The sequence below is a fragment of the Centruroides vittatus genome, unplaced genomic scaffold, assembly GCF_030686945.1.
Source record: "Centruroides vittatus isolate TY-2023 unplaced genomic scaffold, ASM3068694v2 contig_955, whole genome shotgun sequence".
Classification (NCBI taxonomy): domain Eukaryota; kingdom Metazoa; phylum Arthropoda; class Arachnida; order Scorpiones; family Buthidae; genus Centruroides; species Centruroides vittatus.
In genome coordinates, this window is record NW_027122634.1 from 605,225 (window position 1) to 628,735 (window position 23,511).

Consider the following 23,511-nt stretch of genomic DNA (forward strand, 5'->3'; position numbering starts at 1 on the left):
AAAAGTGGTCTTTATGAGGAATTTCATTGTAATGTTGAAAATGTCATCTTTAATGGTATTAATAAAATTATAATAAGACTTCTTAATCAAAAAATAAAATTTTGTAATCAGAAATACTTGTATGACTATTTTCAAATAAAAAGTTCTTATAATTTACTTTTCTTTCTGTTTCTTTATCTGTTTTAACAAAATAAATTGGGTGGTTCCAACATATTCATAATAAGACTAATATATAATAGCAGCATGCAACCAGCAATGAAAATCCAGCATATTTAAACATTCTAAGATTTGCACGTTTGATTAATTTCTTCATAATAGCATTGAAAGTGCAAAAATCAATGTTACTTTGCCTTTAAAATACACAAATAATTAAACACTTTGCATAAAAAATATTTTTGTGCAAAACATTGTTAATGTTTTTTCAACATTATTTTGACTGTTTAACAAATTATAAAACTTTGTTATACAAAAATTTCTTCATCTGGATTGATTAAAAAAATCACTTGTGTTATTCTAGTAAGCCTAAAGAAAGCAGCTATAGCATTATGCTATATAATATGCTGTAGACGTTTCACGCAGTTTACAGTATGTCTACATATGTTTTTGTACATTTTTTAAAAAAGTATTAAATTGCAATAAGATATAATTATGAAAAATTTTACACATCATTATAAAAGTTCTGGCTGGCAACAAACCATAACAGAGTAGTTGTATTCAATTACATATAATGCAGGGATGTGCAACCCACGGCCCTCGGGTAGCATGTGGTCTGCAGAAACATTTTTTGCGGCCCATGTCAAATAAAATTTGAATAAATATATCAATTTCCCAGCTTAAGGAAGTATGCAGCAAAAATTCAAACGTTATTTTCTACAACTTGTGTGTGTGAATAGTTTTTCCCGCAATGAATTTGGTAAAAATTAAAACAAGAAACCGGCTAACAGACACATCGAAACTAATTTAGAACTAGCAGTGACTAATATTTAACAAAATATTTCCGATATATTACTTTTACATCAGTTCCAGAAGCTAAATTAACTATACCTTTGCTAGTTTATAATTATATGTGAATAAATAATTGTGATTTACTGGCATTTTTTCCCTCTTTTCTCTTGTATGCAGCCCGCATTAGTGCAAAAGTTTTGAAATGCGGCCCTTACAAAGAAAAAGGTTGCTCATCCCCGAAATAATGGGTCAGCAACCTTTTATGATTACTAACAAAGTAAGGAAAATATTACAATGGCTAAGCATTCTTGTCATAAACACAAAAATAAAATCTGAAACAATATCTTTCACTTATTAGTTGGTTATTACTTTGCTACATTTTCAGTTATTTTGTATGTTTGTCATATATAAAATCACTATATCAATATCCAACTTTAATTTCTTTTTATGAAATCATTATTTTTTTTATAATAATTCTATTTGATATAAATATTCTGAAAAGAATTTAAAATCCTAAAAAGAAGTTTGTAATTCTAAATAAAATTTTAGATATTACGTTAGCATATAACTTTGATTAATAAAAAAAATACATTATTAGTTTTCATTTTTACATAATCTGCAAATATTAAACTTATGTAACGTTAATTTTATTTTAAATTTATAAAACAACAATGATATAAATTTAAGAAAATTATCCAAAATATTGTTTAATTCATTCAATGTGTAAAGTACAAGGTTCAATATTAAGAAAATGTTTAATTTTCACAACTAAATTTCATATCATATATAATGTAATTATTGTCTTACTATAAATTAAATAAATACTAAAATTATTAAAAATTTGTTTATTTTTAATTTACATTCAAAAATATCAGTAACAAATATATCATTTTAAAAAATTAACAATCATAATTTTTAATAGAATTTACAAAATATAGAAAACATTTTTAACTACACACATCAAGCAGAGATCGAATATTAAGTTTCTTTTGCAACCGAGATGTAGTTATCCTTTCTTTTGAAAAGAATATTATGTCAAATTTTGAAGATATTAATAAAAATCCATTTGTTGAAAAGCGACCCTTTATTTCAGTTTCCAACCAAACAAATGGAGCAATATTATCACTGCTTAATGTAATCTTAAATTCCTGATTTTCTACAGTTGTATTATTGATAATTTCAATATTTTCTATAGATATATTTGCTTTCTTAATACCTCTTGCTTGCTTAAATGAAGAAAGAAACAGATAGTTATTAGGACCCAATTGATGACCATCATTATTTTTTACAGCAACAGATAAAAAACATTCTTTAGATGATTTACAACCTGCTGCATTCAACAACCTTGTTTGTGAAACAGTAAAAATTATTTGAGATGACTGTGGCAATTGATTAAATGTCAAGTTTTTCTTGTAAATAGCATTAAATGATGACCAATGATATATGCTTAAATATAAAGTTAAATTGTCAAATTTTTGAGTTTTATCTGAAATAAAACTCACAGTTATATTTGTACCATTTTTATACGGAGATACTAAGAAATCACTGAAAAAGTTAACTGCAAAATAGTGGAGCATTTTCCATCTTCCGCCATATTCAATAGAAGACCAAGTTGGTGCTTGCCATATATCATTTAATTGCCAATATAGTGCACCCATAGTCTTTCCTTCTCCATTTATTATATCACTTTGACTCCGACGATAAAATTCTGTTTCTGTTTTTATACTCATTGCTTGTGCTATTTGAGATAGATATAAAAGATCCTTGAAAGCTTGAGAACTACATTTTACGTTTGGTAAAAATAAATGATTTAAGATGGATTTCAATATTTCTAAGCCACCAAACAAATGATGTTGTCGATGACCTAAAAATTTTCCAAATGGATAAGTCCAGTCTTTAGGCAGTGAGACATTAGAAAATGTAATAAAAGATGGATATGATTGAAAACCATATTCAGAAACAAATCTTGCTCTAGGATAAATTTTCCAATCCAGCTATCTGAGACATAATCATAAAAATGGACATCACCGTAATGAGTGTCTTGTGGATTTGATGATATCCATCCATCCTTTTCTGTAATTTTACCATTAGATGGACTAGAAGGCAGGAATGGACGAGTGTTATCTTGCGTTACAATTGGAGCAATTGTTTTAATATACAAAGTAATGTAATCCTTTTTATATCTTTCATAGGATAAATATACTGAAGGCCACCATTTCTGTGCTAGTCCCACTTCATTTTCATTATTTCCTGCCCATAAAACAATACTTGGATGATGCTGAAGTCTTTGAATTTGTTGTTTTACTTCTATAGAAACAGAATCTAGAAACTCTTTATTAACTGGATAAAGTGCAACAGCAAACATTAAATCTTGCCAAATAAGAATTCCTAATTCATCAGCTATTTTATAAAAACTATCTTGTTCATACATTCCTCCACCCCAAACTCTTAACATATTCATATTTGCATCTTTCACTGACTGCAAGAGATGACAAATATATTCTTCAGTAATTCTCTCAGGGAAGCTATCTGCTGGAATCCAATTAGATCCTTTTGCAAAAATGGGAACGTCATTAATTTTAAAATAAAAACTCAAACCAGAAGAACCTTTAATTTTTTCCTGTATTAATTCAACAAATCTAAAACCAATGCATATTGTTTTAGTAGCTATTTCTGAACTAGATAAAGGATCAAATGTAACAGTAAGATTATATAATTTCTGCTTTCCATAACCATTTGGATACCATAATTCTATAGAATAATTTGTTGGAATATTTACTGTAATGTTCAGAACACCTCTGTTATTTAATTGAAATATCTTAGTTATCAAAATTAGTTTATTTAATTTAATAGTTACATTTGTACTTGTAGATATATTTGCATTTTCATAGTAGACAGTTAAATTTAATTTCCATGAAATTATTTTATCATCAGATTTCTTTGGTATAGTGGCAACAGTAATATCACGAATAATGACTGTATCATAAGCTTCAATTCCAATATTTTTCCAGATTCCCATAGTTGGAAAAGAAGGCCCCCAATCCCAACTAAATGAACTTTGAACTTTTCTAATGAAATTAACATGACATTCTCCATTCTGAACAGGAGGGGGGCATATTGGAGGAACAACATATCTATATTTCTGCATATATTCATTACTTCTAGTTTTAGAATATTCAACAGGAGACATAAAAGATATTCTGATACTATTATTTGATTCCTTTAACAATGAGTTTAATTTAAGGTCAAATTTATAACGAACAAACATATTAGTTGATCTTCCAATGTATTTATTATTGATGTAAATATCTGCAATTGTATCTAATCCATGTGCTACAAGAAAAACACTTTTTTTTGATAAAATTTCTTTATTTAGATCAAATCTTCTATAATATTCCCAACTGTCTTTTCCTATCCAACGATAAAATTCATCATTAAATCGAAAATATGGATCACCAATAATACCTTGTCTTTTCAAATCAGTAAAAATACCTCCTGGAACTTTGGCAGGTATTATTATACTTCCATTACCATTTCTGACTTTCCATTCACCATCAAGTGTAATAAATGGAGAATATTTAGCTGTTGTCAGTATTATAATTGAAATTAAGTATGCACATACTGTCCACAAATTTATGTATGCCATTATGTTTTATAAACAGACAGTGAGGAAGTGTATTAAATCTTACCTCTTATTTGGTCCTAAAAATGATGTAACTATTTGATCTGAAATTTAAAATACTACATTTACTATATGAAATTATAAAAATATAACAAAAAAATAAAATATATCAAATAAATACAGTCAAACCCTGTTTATTTGGACCAAACAGGACTAAATCCAATACAGGTTAACAAAAATCCAGATAAACCAAAATTAGTGAGATAATGAAACAGAAGTCTAAAATTTCTTATTTTTTAATGATTGAAAATAAACTTAATGGTTTATTGACCTGAAAACAACAGGAACATTACAGAAATAGGAAAATAAAAATTATTCAGTATGTACAAACAGTGTTTATTCTTATCCTGAATATGTCAGATTGCTACATAGGTACATATTAAGGTTATAAATAATATTTCAACAATTGCACAAAACTTCCAAATAATTTTTCTACAAATGTATAAAACTTTAAAAAGAAATGACTATTCATATCAATCTGGATGAATGGGATCTGACTGTATAATTTAATAAATTATAAAATTTTAGAAGAATAATTTTATTGTAGTAGCCTATTGATCATATTATTATTTCGTATTTTGATTTTTGTAATATAATGATGAACTGAAAACATTCATGACAGTCAAAACATGAGATATTCTAAATAAATATTATTGTGAATAATTTAGCATATGATATGATTGGCAGAAATTTAAAATGAACAGTTTTTACAGACAATAAAAAAATGACAAACATTTTTTATGTTAATAATTAACCAATATTTAAAGGCTAGTTTTCAGTTTTTAAAGTGTCAATTAAGTCCATGAAATGATCATATCTTTATGACGTTAATAAGTAGATATCAATCATGAACAACCCTCAGCCCATAACTGCATACAGACTAAGATTCTAATATATGGTTTTGGAACTTTATCAATGTAATTTTATTATCTTGTTATTGTCTCGTGCCATTATTTGACCATAATTAAACTGATATTCATTATAAAATAAACTTGACTAGTGAAAGGATGAGAATAAACTATATATTACTACTTTACATAGCATATATTATTTTAGTACCTAATGTACAGAACATGTTTGAGTTTCTCAAACAGGATCCTGGTTGTTTTTTAACCCAGGAAATATCCCGCAAGATTTTTCTTATTCCCGCAAATCCCGCAAATTTCTTAAAAATTTATCTTTTTCTTATTTTGTGTTAAGGTTGAGGAAATTTTGCAAATACAGGTATACCTCGACTTACGTTAGTAATTGGTTCCAGGAGAGGCGACGTAAGTCGAAAAACGACGCAAGTCAAATTTACTTGTGTAGTTACGACGTAAGTCGTAGTTTTGACTTACGTCATAACTAAATGCCAATAATGGAAAAAACGCCAATAATGAGCACTTAAAGACCGCTAAATAAGACGACAACACAGAAACACAGATGTTTTCATGGTTCGTTCCCTAGGATTTATGATGATTGTATTAACATTTACTGTAAATGTACATATTTTAATATGATTTTATGTGCTTTCAATGCTTTTCTAGTGATATTACGACTTCAATGTTTATGGCGGACGGATTTAAAGTCGAATAAACTGACTTAAACTTGATTTTTACTTTTCCATACATTTTTTTGACAAACGACGTAAAATCGGGAACGACGTAACTCGAGAGGGACGTAAGTCGAGGTATACCTGTAGAAAGCATAATTAACTCATAAACTGTCAGAATACATTTGTATTTATTAATTTTAAACCTACTTATTAGATTTTTTAATTTTTGCTCATTATGACATGTCAAAAATGGGCAATAATCAATACATAGCTTATTTGTGGTAGGACTCTCAAAATTCTTTACTTGTCAGAACCTGTAATATCTAGAATAATTGTGCTTATGCTGTCTTAATTTTTAACCATGCCCAGTAGCTTCAATAACGCCAGGTTGTGCAAATCGGGCAAGGATACAAATGAGTACGAAGTCTGCAAGTATGAAGTTTTTCTTCATAAACCTGATTATTAAAGACAAACAAACTGCCAAATTATTGGGCTATGATGTTTCTATTAAAGCAGTCAAGGTAGACAAATCAAGAATACTAGAGAGCAAAAGAAGTACTACAGTCTTGAAAACGAACTAGAAATCTTCCAGGCTACAGGTGAAAAAACACATAACGTCTATTTTCTCTTAAATGCATTAAACACGATTCCAATCACATCAATTGAATCAGAAAGAGCATTCTCGGTAGCAAGACTTTTCATTACTAAAATAAGAACTGGATCGAGTGATTGGAGTATTGACCATCTTTGCTTTTTTAAATCTTATTATAAAAATTTATAATAATAATTTGTATTATGTTTTATTTAAAAATGAAAATTACCTTCTAAGTTAAAAGTTTGATCTAAGTGCATTTTTTTTTAAACTTTTAATTTAATTCAAAGCAATTTTTGTTGTTCTTGTTGTATGCAATTTCCAGCAAACTTTAATAAATTTTTTCTATTTGAGAAAATTTCTACGTAATTCAAAGGTAATTTTTAATACATATCTTACACAGCATTATTAATATGATTCTGGAGGTTGCAGAACATATTAAATTACTTTAAAAAATGAAAAATAATTATATTATTTGATTCTAAGATATTTTTTATATCTTAAAAATACTTAATTCTATCCCAGGATCCGGGAAACAGTTCACTTTTATCCTGGAATCCCGGGACAAGCAAAACGCCAGGAAATGAAAAACCATAGTACATGTGGTTATGGAGTATGTTGCTACTTGGCAGGCTTAAAGCCCACAACTTCATAAGAAAAAAATACATGTGGTCCCACTAGAAGCCTCGAAGTTTACTTGGGCAGTCTTTTATGGATGGAAACCATATCATTGGGCTAGATGACAAAGTTTGAAAGCAAGTATCTATTATCTGTAATATGACCTGAAGATGCTTTGAGTAATAGAATATTTATTAATTTTTTTTGCTTTTCTGGAGTAATTTTAAAAATTATAATGAATAAATGGTTGAATACAAAATATATGAACTTTTCAATGTGCTAAACTGCATTATTTACACAAATATTTATTAATATGTATCACACAAAATGAACATTATGGTGATTGAAAGTTATTTTCTGCTGTTAAAACAAACTGACCAATAACCATATTCATCCTTTAAAACTCCAGCAATGAGTTGCTTAACTTTCCTGGCAAAATTTAAAACTGCATATGGCATCATCCATTATGATGTTTTATTAAAAAAAACTTTATATTTTTAATTATTATAAAATGGCAAAAAGCTTAATTTTGAGGGTAAGGATGAATTTTACAAAAAATTGTAAATGCTAAAATTGTATTTGAGATATGACACACAACTCCCTCTCTCTCTCCACCCCCTCATTGTCCAATTTGTTCGGAGTCCAAACTGTTCATTAACTGATCACCCACTTTATATATATATATATGAAGTTTATCCAGAAAGTTCATTAACTTTTTTAAATTATGCACCAACCAATAACTGAATCCAATGCAGCCTGCACAACTCTCTAGTGGTAAGTTTTGTGTACTATCTACCAAAAGCAGTTTGTTCTATCTTAATTTGTGTAAACATGTGTGATTGCATTTTGCAATTTTCTTTCAATGAGCACGAGTGAAGAGCTTCTGAAACAGGCTAGGTCTGATGAAAATTTCATGACGATCATCATTACTGGGAATGAAACATGGATCTAGGGGTAAGATATGGGAACAAAACATCAATAATCACAGTGGGTGTGGGAAAATCTTCACAATAATTCAAAATGGTGCAATGAGTTTAGACAAATGTAAAGATCTTCCTCATTGTTTTCTTCAATTCTGAAGGTGTCATTCACCATGAATTTCTTCCAGAAGGAAGACAGTAAATAAGGAATACTATCTGGAGGTGATGTGTAATGCCTTCGTGTAGCAGTGTGGATGAAAAGAGCAATTTCTTGGAGAGAACAGCATCATGACAATGCCCCCCAGCCATATGTCACTGTTGATAACAGTTTTTGGTCAGGAACTTAATGTCACTTGTTCCCCAACCTCCATATTCACCAGACTAAGCTCTAGAAGACTTCTTTTTTATTTCCCAAATTAAAATTTTCTCTCAAAAGTCTTCATTTTGAATTAATGCAATTAAGGAAAATAATTTGCTAGCGGAGCTGCAAGTCATCCCGAAAAAAAGGGTTTCAGGAAGTGTTCATTTCATGGCAGAAATGTTGGATTTGCAGATTTAGGAGTAGACTACTTTGAAGGCAACAAAACTGACTAGTTTCTAGATAAATGCAAACAACTTCTATTTGCAAAGTTCATAAACTTTACAGACAGACCTTACATATATGATGTAATATTAAAACTGGTAAAAAATTAAGCAAATATAATGATATTATATGTAACATTCTATAGAATATTAAATAAATTATTTTCCTTAAAACATTTTCTTTTTCAAAAGTTCAATATTGAAAAATTTTACTGTATAATCATGCATGAAGGCTAATCAGGGGATATTTCAATGTTACACCTATGTAACGCTGAATAGTTTGATATCAAAATACAGGTACAATACAATACTGATAAAAGTTACAATAGCACAAAGTATAACCTTCACCATCAAAAATTTTATTGAGAAATTTGAAAGTGTTTTTGATTGTACTAACAGCCATTGTAGGATATCAACAAAGTATAACATTGCATTTTGTTAGGATATAAATAGAATATAGCTAAAATTTAAATGTATATATGTAGAAAAATAGAACAGCATTAAAATGTATAAAATATAAGCCCATAGAATTAAATATAATATCATCTTAATATGACATTTTTATTTATCATTTTTTATTGTAAATTTAAGATGATACATGAATATACATTACACAAAATGAATAAAACACCAGTCAATACTATACGAATTGAAATTTTACATCTATTATATCTGAGTCCCTTTATACTGACTTAAAAAACATATTTCCATGCAAACTGATAAGCAATGTACATCAATCATAAGGATGCACATTCAGTGACCTCTTCACGTTTAGTCATTTAGTATCGACATAACCTGTTTCATTTGAATTACAGCTGGAAAAACAAGCCAATAATACGGCTATATTATTATACATAATGGGTACTGACTCGCTTATCTAGCTAAAGTTTTATACTTATCAAATATTAAATGTCTGGAGTGTGTCTCAATAAACTACTTCTTCTACAGTTGATTGTTATTTGAGAAAGTTTCCTCTCCAGCAGATTATTTTACAATAAAGCATAAACATTAATGCACTATTCATATATGTTAAAATAAGTAAGACAAAACCTTTCACACACTGTTTCTAGTAGTTTTAATTCATAAGAACAAACGTTTTCGTTTGATCATAATTCATAAGAAACTCGGAAGAATTCATAAGAACAAACGTTAAGTAGTTCTAGTTTTTCGCGCATGGAAACAGATATGTTAGGCAGACAATTTCCAAAACATCAACAATCTCATTTGTAAATTTTTTGCTATAAACTTAATGTTTTCCATTAAAATTTATAACTTTTACATAATAATTTCCAAGTTATGAAATTTTGAAGATTAGATATATACAGGTAAATATGAATTTAGGAATGTCACTGAACTATTATTGATAGCTTATTTATTGGGTCAATGTTATTTTATTGATGGTTCATATATATCTATATAGATGAATTTATTTCGCAATATAAAATTCCATACTTTTTAATAAATGATAGTGAACTAACATTGACACGATAGCCTTGGAGTAAAATTTATAACTTGAAATTACGTATTTAAATAGTAATATATTACGCATACAATACAAAAAGTTATAACTTATATTTTAGAAATAAATTTCCTGTATCGTTAACAAAAGAAAAAAATAATTTTACCTATCTCGGCCTCCAATGCTTTACTGCAATTCATCTGCAATAATGGAATCTGACCAATTTATCAAATCTCAAATGATAAGTAGTTAAGCCGCATAAATCAAAAACGAAAGTCCAAATTCCTATCTAACACACTTGTCTCGTGTTTGTCAACAGCCGACACATAAACAAATACTATATTTTTAATTTGCGTATAGATGGCGACACTTACATCTTAAGAGATGCTAATAACGAATTTATAACTGTACTTTGTCTTTATATTAATATTTAAATAGTTAATTAATTAATATTTCTATATTGGATATTTAATTTAAATTAACGTTTCAAAAAATATTACGTCGTTAAATTTTAATCGGTAAAATTTTTAATTAGAAATTCAAAATATAATTTTGTTAATAATAAACGTCTCATTAGTAATAAATACATTTTAATTTAATTTTTTTAAATAAGTAAAAATTTACATACTTTCATATAAAAATAAAATAAAAGTTTAAATAAATTAAATATAATTGGCCAAACACCTGTATTGTAAATATCATCGACCAATGAAATATTAGCTTTCGGATGTCAATCTATCACTGCTAGGTAACATTTGTTTACACGGTTTCCATTTCATATTTTCGAACGTTCGGGTTTTCTTTTGTTTTTTTCCCCCATTTAAAGATTTTGCTTTATTATATCCACGTTTTAATTTTCAAAACGCCATGAACAAAGCCCATTTGCCGTTTTTGCCAGGTTTCTCTTTTATTGATCCGACGGTAAGTGTAAACCTTCGAAATATTATGAATTATAAATATATATGGCCTATTGTATGGTTAATCTGCACTAAACTGTTCTAGACTTTGATTTTGCATCGATTTGCACAATTCTATTTATGTTTATTAAATAGAAACTTCGTCTCTTCGATTTATTCTGCAATGATAACATTTACAAAAAAGAAAATAAACAAATGTTTAAATTTCAAATTCAGAATCAAATGCAATTCTATACGAATTTTAATTGTGAATTTAGACACACGGAAGATTTATGAAATCGAATTAAGTAGAAATATTCTTTAAATTTGTTAAATGTTATAAGGATGGATTCAGACAGTGAAGACTCCGTGAAGGGGTCTTCACTGTCTGAATATAATTGATTTCTTAAAGAAGAACTCCACTATTGATAGTGAAGACCCCCAGTGAACTCCTATTGAGAGTGAAGGGGGACTTCATTATCAATAGTGGAGCTCTTCTATAAGAAATCAATAGATAATCTGAGGTAAAAATTTATTCTCCAAAAAACTTTATCGTTAATGAAAATAAAACAGTAAACAATCTAGAATCATAAACTTTTTAAAGAATTTTAAAAATGATTTTTTTTTCATTAAAACCAGCTTACTTCTTTCTTATTAGAGGAAAAAGTAAAATGGGGGTAAGCTATGTAAATCTTATTTAAACTTTTTTTAATTATTAAATCATCAAACATTTTTCTTAAAGTTATAAAAAGAAAAAAAATCCGTTTTGGGAGCATTCGGAATCGTTTGCGAAGTGCGCGAACTGATAGATTAGTGTTTTGTATAATTTTATTTAATTAATTATTATATAAGTCTATATTATTTCTAATTTTATGCACTATAGTTTAAGACAAACTTTATTTATTTATCATAAGTTTTTGAAATAATTATTTGCACATTTTAAAAGACATCAGATTATTTAAAACTGTATATTTGTTTTTAGAAATGCAAATTTTCGTTACCACAAACATTGACATACGATAAAGGTTATCGAATTCCATGTATGGTTCAGAAACCGACTCCTAAATTAGCATTTGAATTTTTAGAAGCCGAAAACATCTTAAAAAATGAAAAATTTGGAGATTTGACATATGGGCGAAGAGCTCAAGTACCCAAAAAAGTGTGGATTCCTGCTTTCGTGGCTTATGATAAAAAGGTATTAATTAATAAATAATTATTGCATACAAAATGGTCATTAGTACATTTTAAATTGATTTACTTTTTATATATGAATTTTTAGGTGTTGAGGTTCTTCGCGTATTTTAAGCAAATTGTTCCTTTTTCTTCTGATGATACTTATCGTATACGTAGAGTGAATATTTATTATTATCTAGAAGATGACACAATGCGTATAGTTGAACCGTCTATTAATAATTCTGGTTTGTTACAGGTAATCAAACACTTCTTTCTTTATGAATGACTTCGATATTGATAATAGAAATACCGTATAATACAGGTTGGTTAGAATTAAACTGCTGGTATTCAGACATGCATAGAGCCGGCTTTACTGAACCTAATCGAATGAAACACTGTACACATTCAATTCCAGATCATGGGGTACAGTTTACGGGGAAAAATTAGTTAAAATTTTTACCATTATGGGAAAATGTTCGAAAACTTATGTTTCTGACTGTGGGATTATTTGAAAGTGTTTATCAGGGGCGTGTGAACTCCGTGTAGGAGCTAAAGGCCAGCATAGTGCGACATGTCTCCCAGTTGCTTCTGAAATGTTAACTGAGGCAGTTGATAACGATTTCACGATTGCAACATATGATCGACAGAGAAGGATCCTACATTGAACATACAATATACTATAAATGTGTACAATGTACTTTTATTCTTCTAATAAAATTGTCTACTTGTCTTATAATTGTCATCCTTGCAGCGTCACGTTTTTCCTTAGTGGTGAAAATTTTAACTAATTTTTCCCCTCATATATTTTCCTCTCTTCCCCATGATCTACGTTGCATGTGTACAGAGTTTCATTCGATTGATTCAGAAGAGCTGGCTCCGCTTGTGTGAGTACCGTCAGTTTATTCTAACCACTTTACATTTCTTAAACAGTAATTATTCGCCTTTGATAAAGAATGTACAGTACTATTATATATTATTTAATACACAAAACTTATAATGCCTTATAATAAATAATCTAGTTTCGATTAATGCTAATTATGGAATGATTTACGATTTTTTGAATGTTCTTGGAATGAAATTAACACAGATATTTTAAACTACTGTATTAATGCAAAAAATCAGAAAAATTTTAAATTAAAATTAGCAAAGATTTTGAATATTTATTATTTTATATAATTGTTTGATGTAGATAAATTCTAAATATGATTTACAATCTAATCAAAGTGTTTCTAATTTTAAAATACAGTATATTTTCGTAAAAAATATCTAGACTTAAATTCTATCATGTAGCTATAATAGCCATATTCTAGCTAGAAATATATGGTCAATTTTAGTTTTAGCTTAACAAGAGAATTCTGAATAAAGAAAAAGAATTGCTACCAATGTTAAAGAAATGACTATTACTAGAGGTTTCTCAAACGGGATCCCGGTCGTTTTTTTTAACCTAGGGAAATCCCGCAAATTTCTTAAAAATTCACTTTTTTCTTATTTTGTGTTAAAGTTCAGGAAATTTTGCAAATAGAAAGCATAATTAACTCATAAACTGTCAGAATAAATTTGTATTTATTAATTTTAAACCTACTTATTAGTTTTTTAAATTTTTTCCTCGTTATGGCATGTTACAAATGGTCAATAATCAATGCGTAGCTTATTTGTGGCAGGACTCTGAAAATTCTTTACTTGTCAGAACCTGTAATATCTGGAATAATTGTGCTTATGCTGTCTTAATTTTTAACCATGCCCAGTAGCTTCAATAACTGCATTATGCCAGATTGTGCAAATTGGCAAGGATGCAAACGAGTATGAAGTTTTTCTTCATAAACCTGATTATTAAAGACAAACGAACTGTCGAATTATCGGGCTACAAGCTTAATACCGCTATTAAAGCAGCCAAGGTAGACAAATCAAATCAAGAATACTAGAGAGCAAAAAAAGTACTACAATCTCGAAAACGAACTAGAAATCTTCCAGGCTACAGGTGAAAAAACACATAACATCTATTTTCTCTTAAATGCATTAAACACGATTCCAATCACATCAATTGAATCGGAAAGGGCATTCTCGGTAGCAAGACTTTTCATTACTAAAATAAGAATTAGATTGAGTGATCGGAGTATTGACCATCTTTGCTTTTTAAAATCTTATAATACAAAATATTGAAAATTATTATAATGTTTTATTTAAAAAACGAAAATTACCTTCTAAGTGAGAAGTTTGATCTAAATTCGTTTTTTCTTTAAATTTCCAACTCAATTCAAAGTCTTTGTTGTTGTTGTTGTTGTTGTTGTATGCAGTTTCCAGCAAACTTTAATACATTTTTTCTATTAGTGAACATTTCTACGTAATTCAAAGATAATTTTTAATATATATCTTACACAGCATTATTAATGTGATTTTGGAGGTTGTAGAACGTATTAGATTACTTATAAAAATGAATAAATAATTATATCATTTGATTTCAAGCTATTTTGTATATCTTAAAAATAATTAATTCTATCCCGGGATTTCCCGGGATTTCGGGAAACAGTTCACTTTTATCCCGGAATCCCGGGACAAGCAAAAGACCGGGAAACGAGAAACCCTAATTATTACAGTCGTTTAATTCTTAAACGATAAAATGAAAATATTATGTATTCTTCGTATTATGTCTGTGCATATATAGGCCTATATTTTTAATCACAAACTAATCATTTTTTGAGAATTGAATAGCATTTAATGTATATTGTTTAACTATAAACTAAAAGAAACTGAAATATTTAATAGTAGTATAATTATTATCAAGATGAATCAATAATAATAATGAGTAGATAATCCTTTAATTAAAGATATAGGTAAAAACTTTATTTTTATGTAATTTTTTTTTTTTGTAATTATATCTTCGTTTTCAGGATAAACGATTAAAAACTATTGGATTTTCTATGTGAATATTACGATCCGTTTAAGTAGGATAATTTTAAAGTTGTGCCATAATAAACACAGTTGTATAAAGTAGAAGGTTCTGCCACAATGGAATGGTATGGTGGGAGTTTCATTGCATAGTTTTGCCACGCGACAAAAGTGAAAATGCCACTGACCGTGAAGCAATGCTCTAAGTGTGTCATGTGATATGCAAAGTGAGAACGTGACGACTGTTAAACATGAGCTTTGTCGTGTTTATGTTTTCAGAAGGCACCTAATTACGATAGCATAATGTATTGGTACTGAACACTTTTAAAAAATGGGGTCAACTATGAAGCCTCACTCTGGTATTCGTAAGAGTGATCCTGAGAAAGAAGCCCATATTTCCGTTGCATTGGTGGAAAAGTCTATCACCGTTATTTTTAGAGTTGACTGCCATACACAGCATGTCAATGCATTGTTCGACGTTACCGGTACCTTGTAAAAATGTTGAACAATACGTGATCAATGCGTTGAGATATTGTATACAGTAGAGTCAACTCCAAGGACTGTGACATTTTTACTTTTGTCACAAGACAAAGTTATTCAATGAAACTCTCGCCTTATCTCTCCGTTGTGGTTTTGAACTTCATACAACTGATGAGTTTATCATGACAGTTCTCAAATAACTTTTTAAAGATTATTGTTTTTCGTTATTTGGTTATTTCTGAAAGACACTCTATCAATCTAATTTTATATCAAAAATAAATATCTAGTTCTGATTCTGATTTTAAAAAATTTTAAGATGTAATTTTGCTATTCTTGTTTTAAAATTTGTAAGCCGTTTTTTCAACAAAGTATTTTAAATATGTACAGTACAATCTAAAACGTTTATATTTATATTTTTTGTTTTATTTATTATAAATTTTGAAATTCGTATTATCACTCCACTATGATAAATGATGGCTAAATGTGTAAATACCAAGAAGTGAGGTTTTGAAATTGAATGGCTCAAAGATGATGAGAGACTTGCCTTAGACATTTACTAATTGTAATAAAAATTATTTAAGTAATTTGCCACTATCACAATACATCAACTTTTATCATACATACACGTATTACTAAATACAGTTACATAATAGTATAGAAGAGCTTAAGATAGTTTTTCCTACCTTCAAAACAACAATTAATTTGTTTGTTAAGGAATTGAAATTTATACAAAAACAATTAAAGCATAAACTTATTTTTTGAATAGGTATTCATTTTATACGTATAGTGTAAGAAAACTAATGCATATTTAACAAATGTCAAATTTAATAAATTAATTTTTCTAAGTAAAATTAAAATATTGTCACATTGATGTATTTTTTAACGAAAAATCAAATAGTAATTGAACTGTAATTATAATGCAAGTTGTAAATACAGTTCAATTATCATTTGACTCTGCTGCAATTCCGTTATCAGTTCAAAATGGGCGGAAGAAATCTAGTTAGTACAGGCAAAAATGTTGTGTAGTGTTGTATTAAAAATTTCAGTTGTTTAGCGTTGAATTCAAAAATTCAACGCTAAACAACGAATAAAAATTCAATTTAAAAAAATGAACTTTTATTAACTATCAGTGGGTTATATAAATGGCTAGAATTTTGTCTATTAAGGGAAAAACTTATTTACAATGAAATCAACCAGCACTGATGATGAATAAAAAACACCCCCAAATCCAGGTCTGCGCGCAGGATTTTTTGAGTGGTATTTTAAAAAAGCATTATTTTCCGAATTTATTAATTTTTACAAAATAGGTATATAAAGTAACACAACGTAGTAGACTAAGTAGGAACTGAACGGGTACAAAATATATATATTATATTTACGTTTTCTCGTATTTTTTTGTTTAATTTAACTTTTTAACTCTTTCCAAATGGAAGGAATTAAATTTCCGAAATCTCGTTGTGCGCGGCATTGACCAATCATAAAAATAATTATAAGAATTTGGATTCGAATTATACGAATTATAGCCCCCAATACAACAGACAGATATTGAGCGATCATCTATCTAATCGGCATAATCATCAGATAATAAGTGATAGGAAGCGAAAAAGTGATCCAATGTACCTGTAAAAAGTTATGAGCATATAAACTAGATTCGAATTGAGAACCACAGGCGATAACAAATTAATTTCTATGTAGCCATTCTTCCCGGTAGAATTAAATAAGATTAACACCAATGTTACAACTTACAAGGATGTTCAGTTTCGAGAAACTGAATATGTTGATTTAAAATTATGAGAAATCATCTAATAAAAGAAAAAAAAACTGAAGTTGATAATTGGAAGTTGTTCGTACTGAAATATTTTTTTAAAAAATGATTATAATTTTATAATTGTAATCATATATTTAAGCTATAGGATATATTCAGATGTACTAATTACAGAACATTGTTCTTACTTTCACTTTGCATTATTGTTGTAATGATTTAGCATTATTGCTATGCATTGTCTGCGTTTTAATTATTCGATTACTTGTAAAATGTTAACAAATGTATGAAGTTTAATTCCATTTTTTTTTTTTTTTTTTTAATAAATAACCGAAACTGCTTCAGTTTCGGTTATTTATTTTATGACACTGTACATTATGACAGTGTATATTTTATAATAAAATATACAATGTCATAATGTATGTATATACACTAAATATAAAGTTTTATTTTATGTAATTTCTTAATTTTATTTTTAAAAATTGTTCATATAAGTTACTTTCAAACATTATTCCTCAATGAATGTGTAAAACTCTCATGTTTAATAAGACACGGAGCACAATTAAATTTTAGTTTACTTTAATTTTTAATTATTAGTTTTGAATAGCTAACATAAAACTCTATCTCCGTTTGTTAATGGTGTCAATTTACAAAAGATTACTTCCAATGCAGTATATAGAAATAAATGTTCACAATATAAATTAACGATTATCGTTATGAAAATCGAAATTAATTCTATAATATAGGTAAAAATCTTTAACATAATATAAAAAATCCAGCAACCAGTTGCAGCTGTTATGAGACTTTATTTTAAAAATACTTTTTATATTATTAATCACGATAAATATAACAAATAAAATTATGTATAGCGCCTCTGTTATGATATTTTGTTATTAAAAAATGTTTATATTATTAATTATTATAAAATGGCAAAAAGTTTAATTTTGAGGGTTGAGATGAGTTTTATAAAAAAAAAAAAAAAAAAAAAAAATTATAAATGCTAATAACGAGTAAAATCCTCATTAACTCCGACCCCTCTCAAGATATGACACATGATTCCTTCTATTTTCCCACTCCTTCGACATTTAACCACCAAAATTTAATAGTATCAAAGCCCCTTGTATATAAGCTACCACACCAAATTTCGTTTTTTAATCTTTACCTCGTCCTGAGATATTAAATGAAATAGACGTTAACATACGTACTGTACAGAACTGTACCGGTACATACATATCCATGAAATTTTTTCCTGTTTTTTTTTCGTACTTTTTCGCAGGAGGTCTCAAAAAGTGGAGATTTGCAAAATGTTCATAGGGTCAAATTTGACACGATTTGTTACGTATAACCTACATAACAGCCAAGAAAGTAAAATGGAAAGGAAGAATTTTAAAAAATCTTTCAAAGCAGGGATACCCTAAATTGGGATACATGTCCCCTCTTGTCGTATGGGTTGCTCTTTTCCTAATTCCGAAGGGTACCCCAAATTTCATTATCCACAAACAACAGAAAATTCATGACTTTTAATCTATTCTGCAAATATAAAAAAGTAACGAACGACATTTTTATGAAGTTATTTATTCGTCGTATGTTGACCAAAACCTCATTCCTTGTTTTCAAGGTTATTGTAGCCCTGCGTGCAGCCAGAGCCCCCTGTGAGAGCGCTGATCTGACATTGAATCATAGAGTTCGAAGCTTCTTGCATAATGTACGATGTCCTTTTTTATAGTTTGTGTCCCTCCTTTTTATAGTCTGTGGGCTGTACTATATCAAAGTTTGGCAAAATTCAATTAGAATCCTCAGTGTTTCATTGTTACTAACAAAAGAAAACATATCTATGATGTAGGCTAATTATAAAAATGAAACAAGAGAATGAAAAATTTATTTTCGTTCATTTTAATAAAATCGTAAAAAATTAAACCTCACAATTTATAAAGCTTTAAGTTATTGAAAGGTTAAAATATTCAAATCAATGTACATGCACGATTATGTTGCTTGCACTTTCACAATATGTGAGGCCTATATAGTTAATTGTATTTGGAGACGTCTAGACATAGTACTTGTCTATTTTCTAGTGTTAAGAATATAAACAAAAATGTCTGTAATCTATATTTAATATTTTTGTCTAAGATTAATATTGTCGTATGTATTCATAAAAATTCTTTTTGGCTATAAAATGTGTTGAAAAATCGTTTTAAATTGCTATGAAAAAAAAGAATTTCCAACATATATAGTGAGAAAAATATTTTAATTTTTTTCGAGCATGCTTAAAACAGTAAAATTTCCAAAATAAGATACATTTATGGTTTTTATAAAAATAAATTATCTTCTTAGGGAGTTTTACTTAGACGACAAAGATTTCCAAAGAATTCATTAGGAGAATTTTGGAACTGGAGAGATCTTAATGTCGCTATGAATTTCACCATTTACGGGAATACTTATCGCATATATGATTGTGACAAATGGACAAAAGTAAGTAAATATATATATATACTTTTTATAATATGTATATGTATATATATGTGTGTGTTATGGACTAAATGATTAATAAAGGCATTGTAAATAATGCCTGCCATTATGAATAATAACAAACAAATGGACACTAATAAATTTCACATTCTTTATCATAATTTATCGCAATAACCGGTCAATATGAATAGTGCTATCATCTGTCAGGTAAAGTGATGATGAATATCAAAAACGACATTTCAGAAGTTTCCTTTAAGTTGATTTTTATGATTTAATTATATAATTTTATTAATAATACTTTTTGTTAACATTAGTTTAATTAATACAGTTAATAGCCAAATACTTACATTTAAAAATTATTCCAGCTTGTAAGGAAAATTTTCACAAATTATTTTGTTGAAAGCTATGTGCAAAGTAATTGCCAAAGTAAACTTATTTTAATAATGATTCTAATTATTATATAATGCATGTTGATTATTAAAGTTTTATGTAATTAATATATCTATATTAATATTAACATATAGTATGACCGTATTGTTCTGAAATAATTGACAAAAACAAATATTTCTTAATGAAAGTGTTTTTGTAATCAAATTACCTAAAAGAAATAAGCTTTATTCATAATGTCTGGTCAATTTAATAAATTAATTAATATTTATCAGGCTGCTCGGCCGCTTTAGTCATTATTCATAATGGCCGGGCATTATAGATAATGACGTATTAGTCACTTGGTCCATAACATATATATGTTAAGGACCAAGTATAAATGATTTATACATTATATACAGTATATATGAACTGTATAAATCATTTATACATAAATAATATAATTTTATATTTAAATATTAATTCTAACAGGAATTTCTCACGAGTGAAGGAATAGAAGTGAACCCCTCGGAAACAGCACCAGTGGATCCATATTTAGAAAGACAGAAATTTGCTGCTTCACGTAAATTATATACGACACCATCCCCTGTAGATTCGCTTTGGAAATTTCTTCATTTCGATCGTCAAATACTTCGATTTTATTGTATTTGGGATGACAGGGATAATATGTACGGAGATATTCATTATTGTATTTTAAATGTAAGTCTTTTGTATTTTTATTTGAAATAATAATTAATAATTTGTAAACGAAAAAATAAACTTTTTGTTTAAAGTATTATCTAGCAGATGATTCTATTGAAATTTTGGAAGTTCATGAAATAAATAATGGTCGAGATCCTAATCCAGTTCTGGTAAAACGACATAGAATACCAAAAGATAGATCTGCCGTATCAGGTAATTTATTTATTAAAACAAAATGAAGCAAACTTTTAATAATAACTTCAGTTATAAAATCGTTTCTGTTCTTTCAGATGATTTTCCATTAATTAATTTAGATCTAACAGAAGCAGAACTAGATAAATTTTATTCTCATAAAGATCTGGGAATCGGAAAAACATTGCTTATATACAACAGAAAACTATTTTTATATGATTGCGATTCTTTCACTCAGGAATTCTACAGAAAATATTACGGCGTTGAGGATTTTACGCCCATTGATGTTAGACCGAAACCTCCGAAAGTTTTCGTTCCCGTAAGTGATATAAATGTGACTGAAGTTTTAATTATTAGTATCGCTTAACAACGTTTTCTATTGATAAATAGGAACTCCCTCCTCATACAGACGGTTTAGGCACATGGGAAGATTCTCTTCAATCTTATTATAATATCACTTTAAGACCAAAAATTTATACAGATTTAGCAAAATTTCTTTTGAACCATCCGAAATACTTGAGATACACTGCCATAATGGTAAGGAATTTAATGATGTTTGTCTGTTATTTTTAAGTTTTTATATAATTTAAATCATTATAGGAGCCTAAATATCCACACGATAAAGATCGAAAATTTATTATCTACTATTATCTTTCTGATGATACTGTAATGATATTCGAACCACCAATTACTAATTCTGGTTTTATTGGTGGTACATTTCTCTCTCGACAAAAACTTTTAAAAAGTGGCGGAATCTATGAAGAACCCGTTTATTATAGTTTAAAAGATTTCTTTCTCGGAGCAGTTATCGAAGCTGCTGGACAAAAATTTATCATTGAAGATGCGGATCAATATGTATTGAATTACATGGAATTACACCCAAATCTTTTTACAGGTTGGTTCTTTACTGCTGCTACTAATAATAATGTTTAAATTTACAGCAACTAAATTTACTTATATCTTTCAGAATCTTCTATCGCTAGTATGCGTGCAAAATTTAAAGGTGATGGACTAGAACTTGATCAAAATCTTGGACCTAAGTATGTGTAACGTTATAAATATATTTACATTATTTCTCTTCTGTACTCAGAATGATATTTTAACATAAATTTATTTTTCAGAGAAGAAACTATTCTTGATCCAACTTCGGGAAATCCTGTTTCGTTTACGAAAACATAAATTTTTATTTGAATAATTAATGATTTTTAAATAAAAAAATTTCAAAAATAAACCTAACCTTAACTAGATCTATATATAATATGTAATCATCCAAATATGCTTTAGAAACTTAAAATTCTAAACTACTGAAAACAGGTTATTATTATTAAGCTACTATTATTACCACCACCGACATTTTCTACATATTTAAAAAATTCAGTTTAAAAGTCATTTGATTTAAAACTAGTAACTAAATGTGATACATTGTAAATGATTTTATAAAATCTGAATCGTTAGAAATCTTTTAATAATTTTTGCTCCGTAGACTTAACAGTCTTATAATATAAATATAATTTATCATTTTTTTCTTTAATTAGATATAATAATGCTTACAGATACTTATATTTCTGCAGAATTCGATAATTTTAAATGTGATCATCCTTCACCCTTTGAAGAAAAAAGTCAATTTAAAATCTGCCAGCCTTCACCTCGTGTCATGATCTTTCAATCGTCAATCAGTAACTAACCTTTATCAAATGCAGATTGCATAACATAAAATATGTAGTGTTGTATATAAGTGTAAATATACGGTTATATATATATATATATTTTAAGTAACTCTAAAGAAAAATCTAAGGAGTGTATTTGAAATGCTTACTCTAAAGAGTAAGCATTTCAAATCACTCCTTATGTTATAAGAATTGGTTGTTACTTTATTAATTGAGCTCATTGCTGAAAGTTCTGATGCTATAATTTGTTCATCAAAAAGATAAATAAGCAAATAAGGTTCTCATAATACGTAAATATGAGAAATTCGACAAAAGATTAAATTACCTTAAACTGTTTAAATCTTAAAATTTTAATTAAAATTAATCTGTTCATTTATTTTTATTTTTAAAAAGTTATTAAGTGTAAATCATTTACCAAGTAGTATATTTTAAATTGTCTGTTTACTTATTTCATCATTAAGAATGTTTTTTTTTTCTTTTTTATTTGAACAATTTCTGAATAGTAAATTCTGATTTTTGTTTAGTTTTCGGTTTAAAATTTGAAACGTCTTATTCTGTATTCACTGCACACTGTTTGCCCGAACATATT

General features: G+C 27.9%; 3 protein-coding genes across 4 annotated transcripts in view; 1 reads left to right on the plus strand and 2 right to left on the minus strand.

Moving 5' to 3' along the window:
• The window catches only part of LOC136985192 (Bardet-Biedl syndrome 12 protein-like), a 34,377-nt gene extending 23,685 nt beyond the window's left edge, over positions 1 to 10,692 (minus strand). The window contains exons 1-2 of the mRNA XM_067282413.1: positions 10,499 to 10,692; positions 4,635 to 4,671 (exon numbers count right to left, since the gene is read on the minus strand). Coding sequence (XP_067138514.1) covers positions 4,635 to 4,671; positions 10,499 to 10,532 — 71 coding nt within the window. The 5' untranslated portion in view covers positions 10,533 to 10,692. The remainder of the gene's footprint in view (positions 1 to 4,634; positions 4,672 to 10,498) is intronic.
• beta-Man (beta-mannosidase) lies at positions 1,776 to 4,693 on the minus strand. Its single transcript, XM_067282395.1, is given in 2 exon segments — positions 1,776 to 2,926; positions 2,929 to 4,693. Coding segments are annotated over 2 exon segments (2,697 nt in total). The 5' UTR covers positions 4,592 to 4,693; the 3' UTR covers positions 1,776 to 1,892.
• A 330-nt stretch (positions 10,693 to 11,022) lies between the features above and the next one.
• Positions 11,023 to 22,486, plus strand: LOC136985152 (EF-hand domain-containing protein 1-like). 2 transcript variants are annotated; one of them, XM_067282359.1, is made up of 11 exons: positions 11,023 to 11,253; positions 12,211 to 12,423; positions 12,508 to 12,657; positions 19,861 to 19,998; positions 20,854 to 21,081; positions 21,156 to 21,276; positions 21,354 to 21,574; positions 21,646 to 21,792; positions 21,856 to 22,150; positions 22,223 to 22,295; positions 22,377 to 22,486. In XM_067282359.1, the coding sequence occupies exons 1-11, from the start codon at positions 11,200 to 11,202 to the stop codon at positions 22,432 to 22,434; spliced, it is 1,698 nt and encodes a 565-aa protein (XP_067138460.1). In that variant the 5' UTR covers positions 11,023 to 11,199; the 3' UTR covers positions 22,435 to 22,486. The 2 variants fall into 2 exon arrangements, with proteins under 2 accessions (XP_067138460.1, XP_067138461.1); XM_067282360.1 differs by lacking the exon at positions 22,377 to 22,486 and having other exon boundaries at positions 21,856 to 22,157; positions 22,210 to 22,295.
• Positions 22,487 to 23,511: the final 1,025 nt, after the last annotated feature.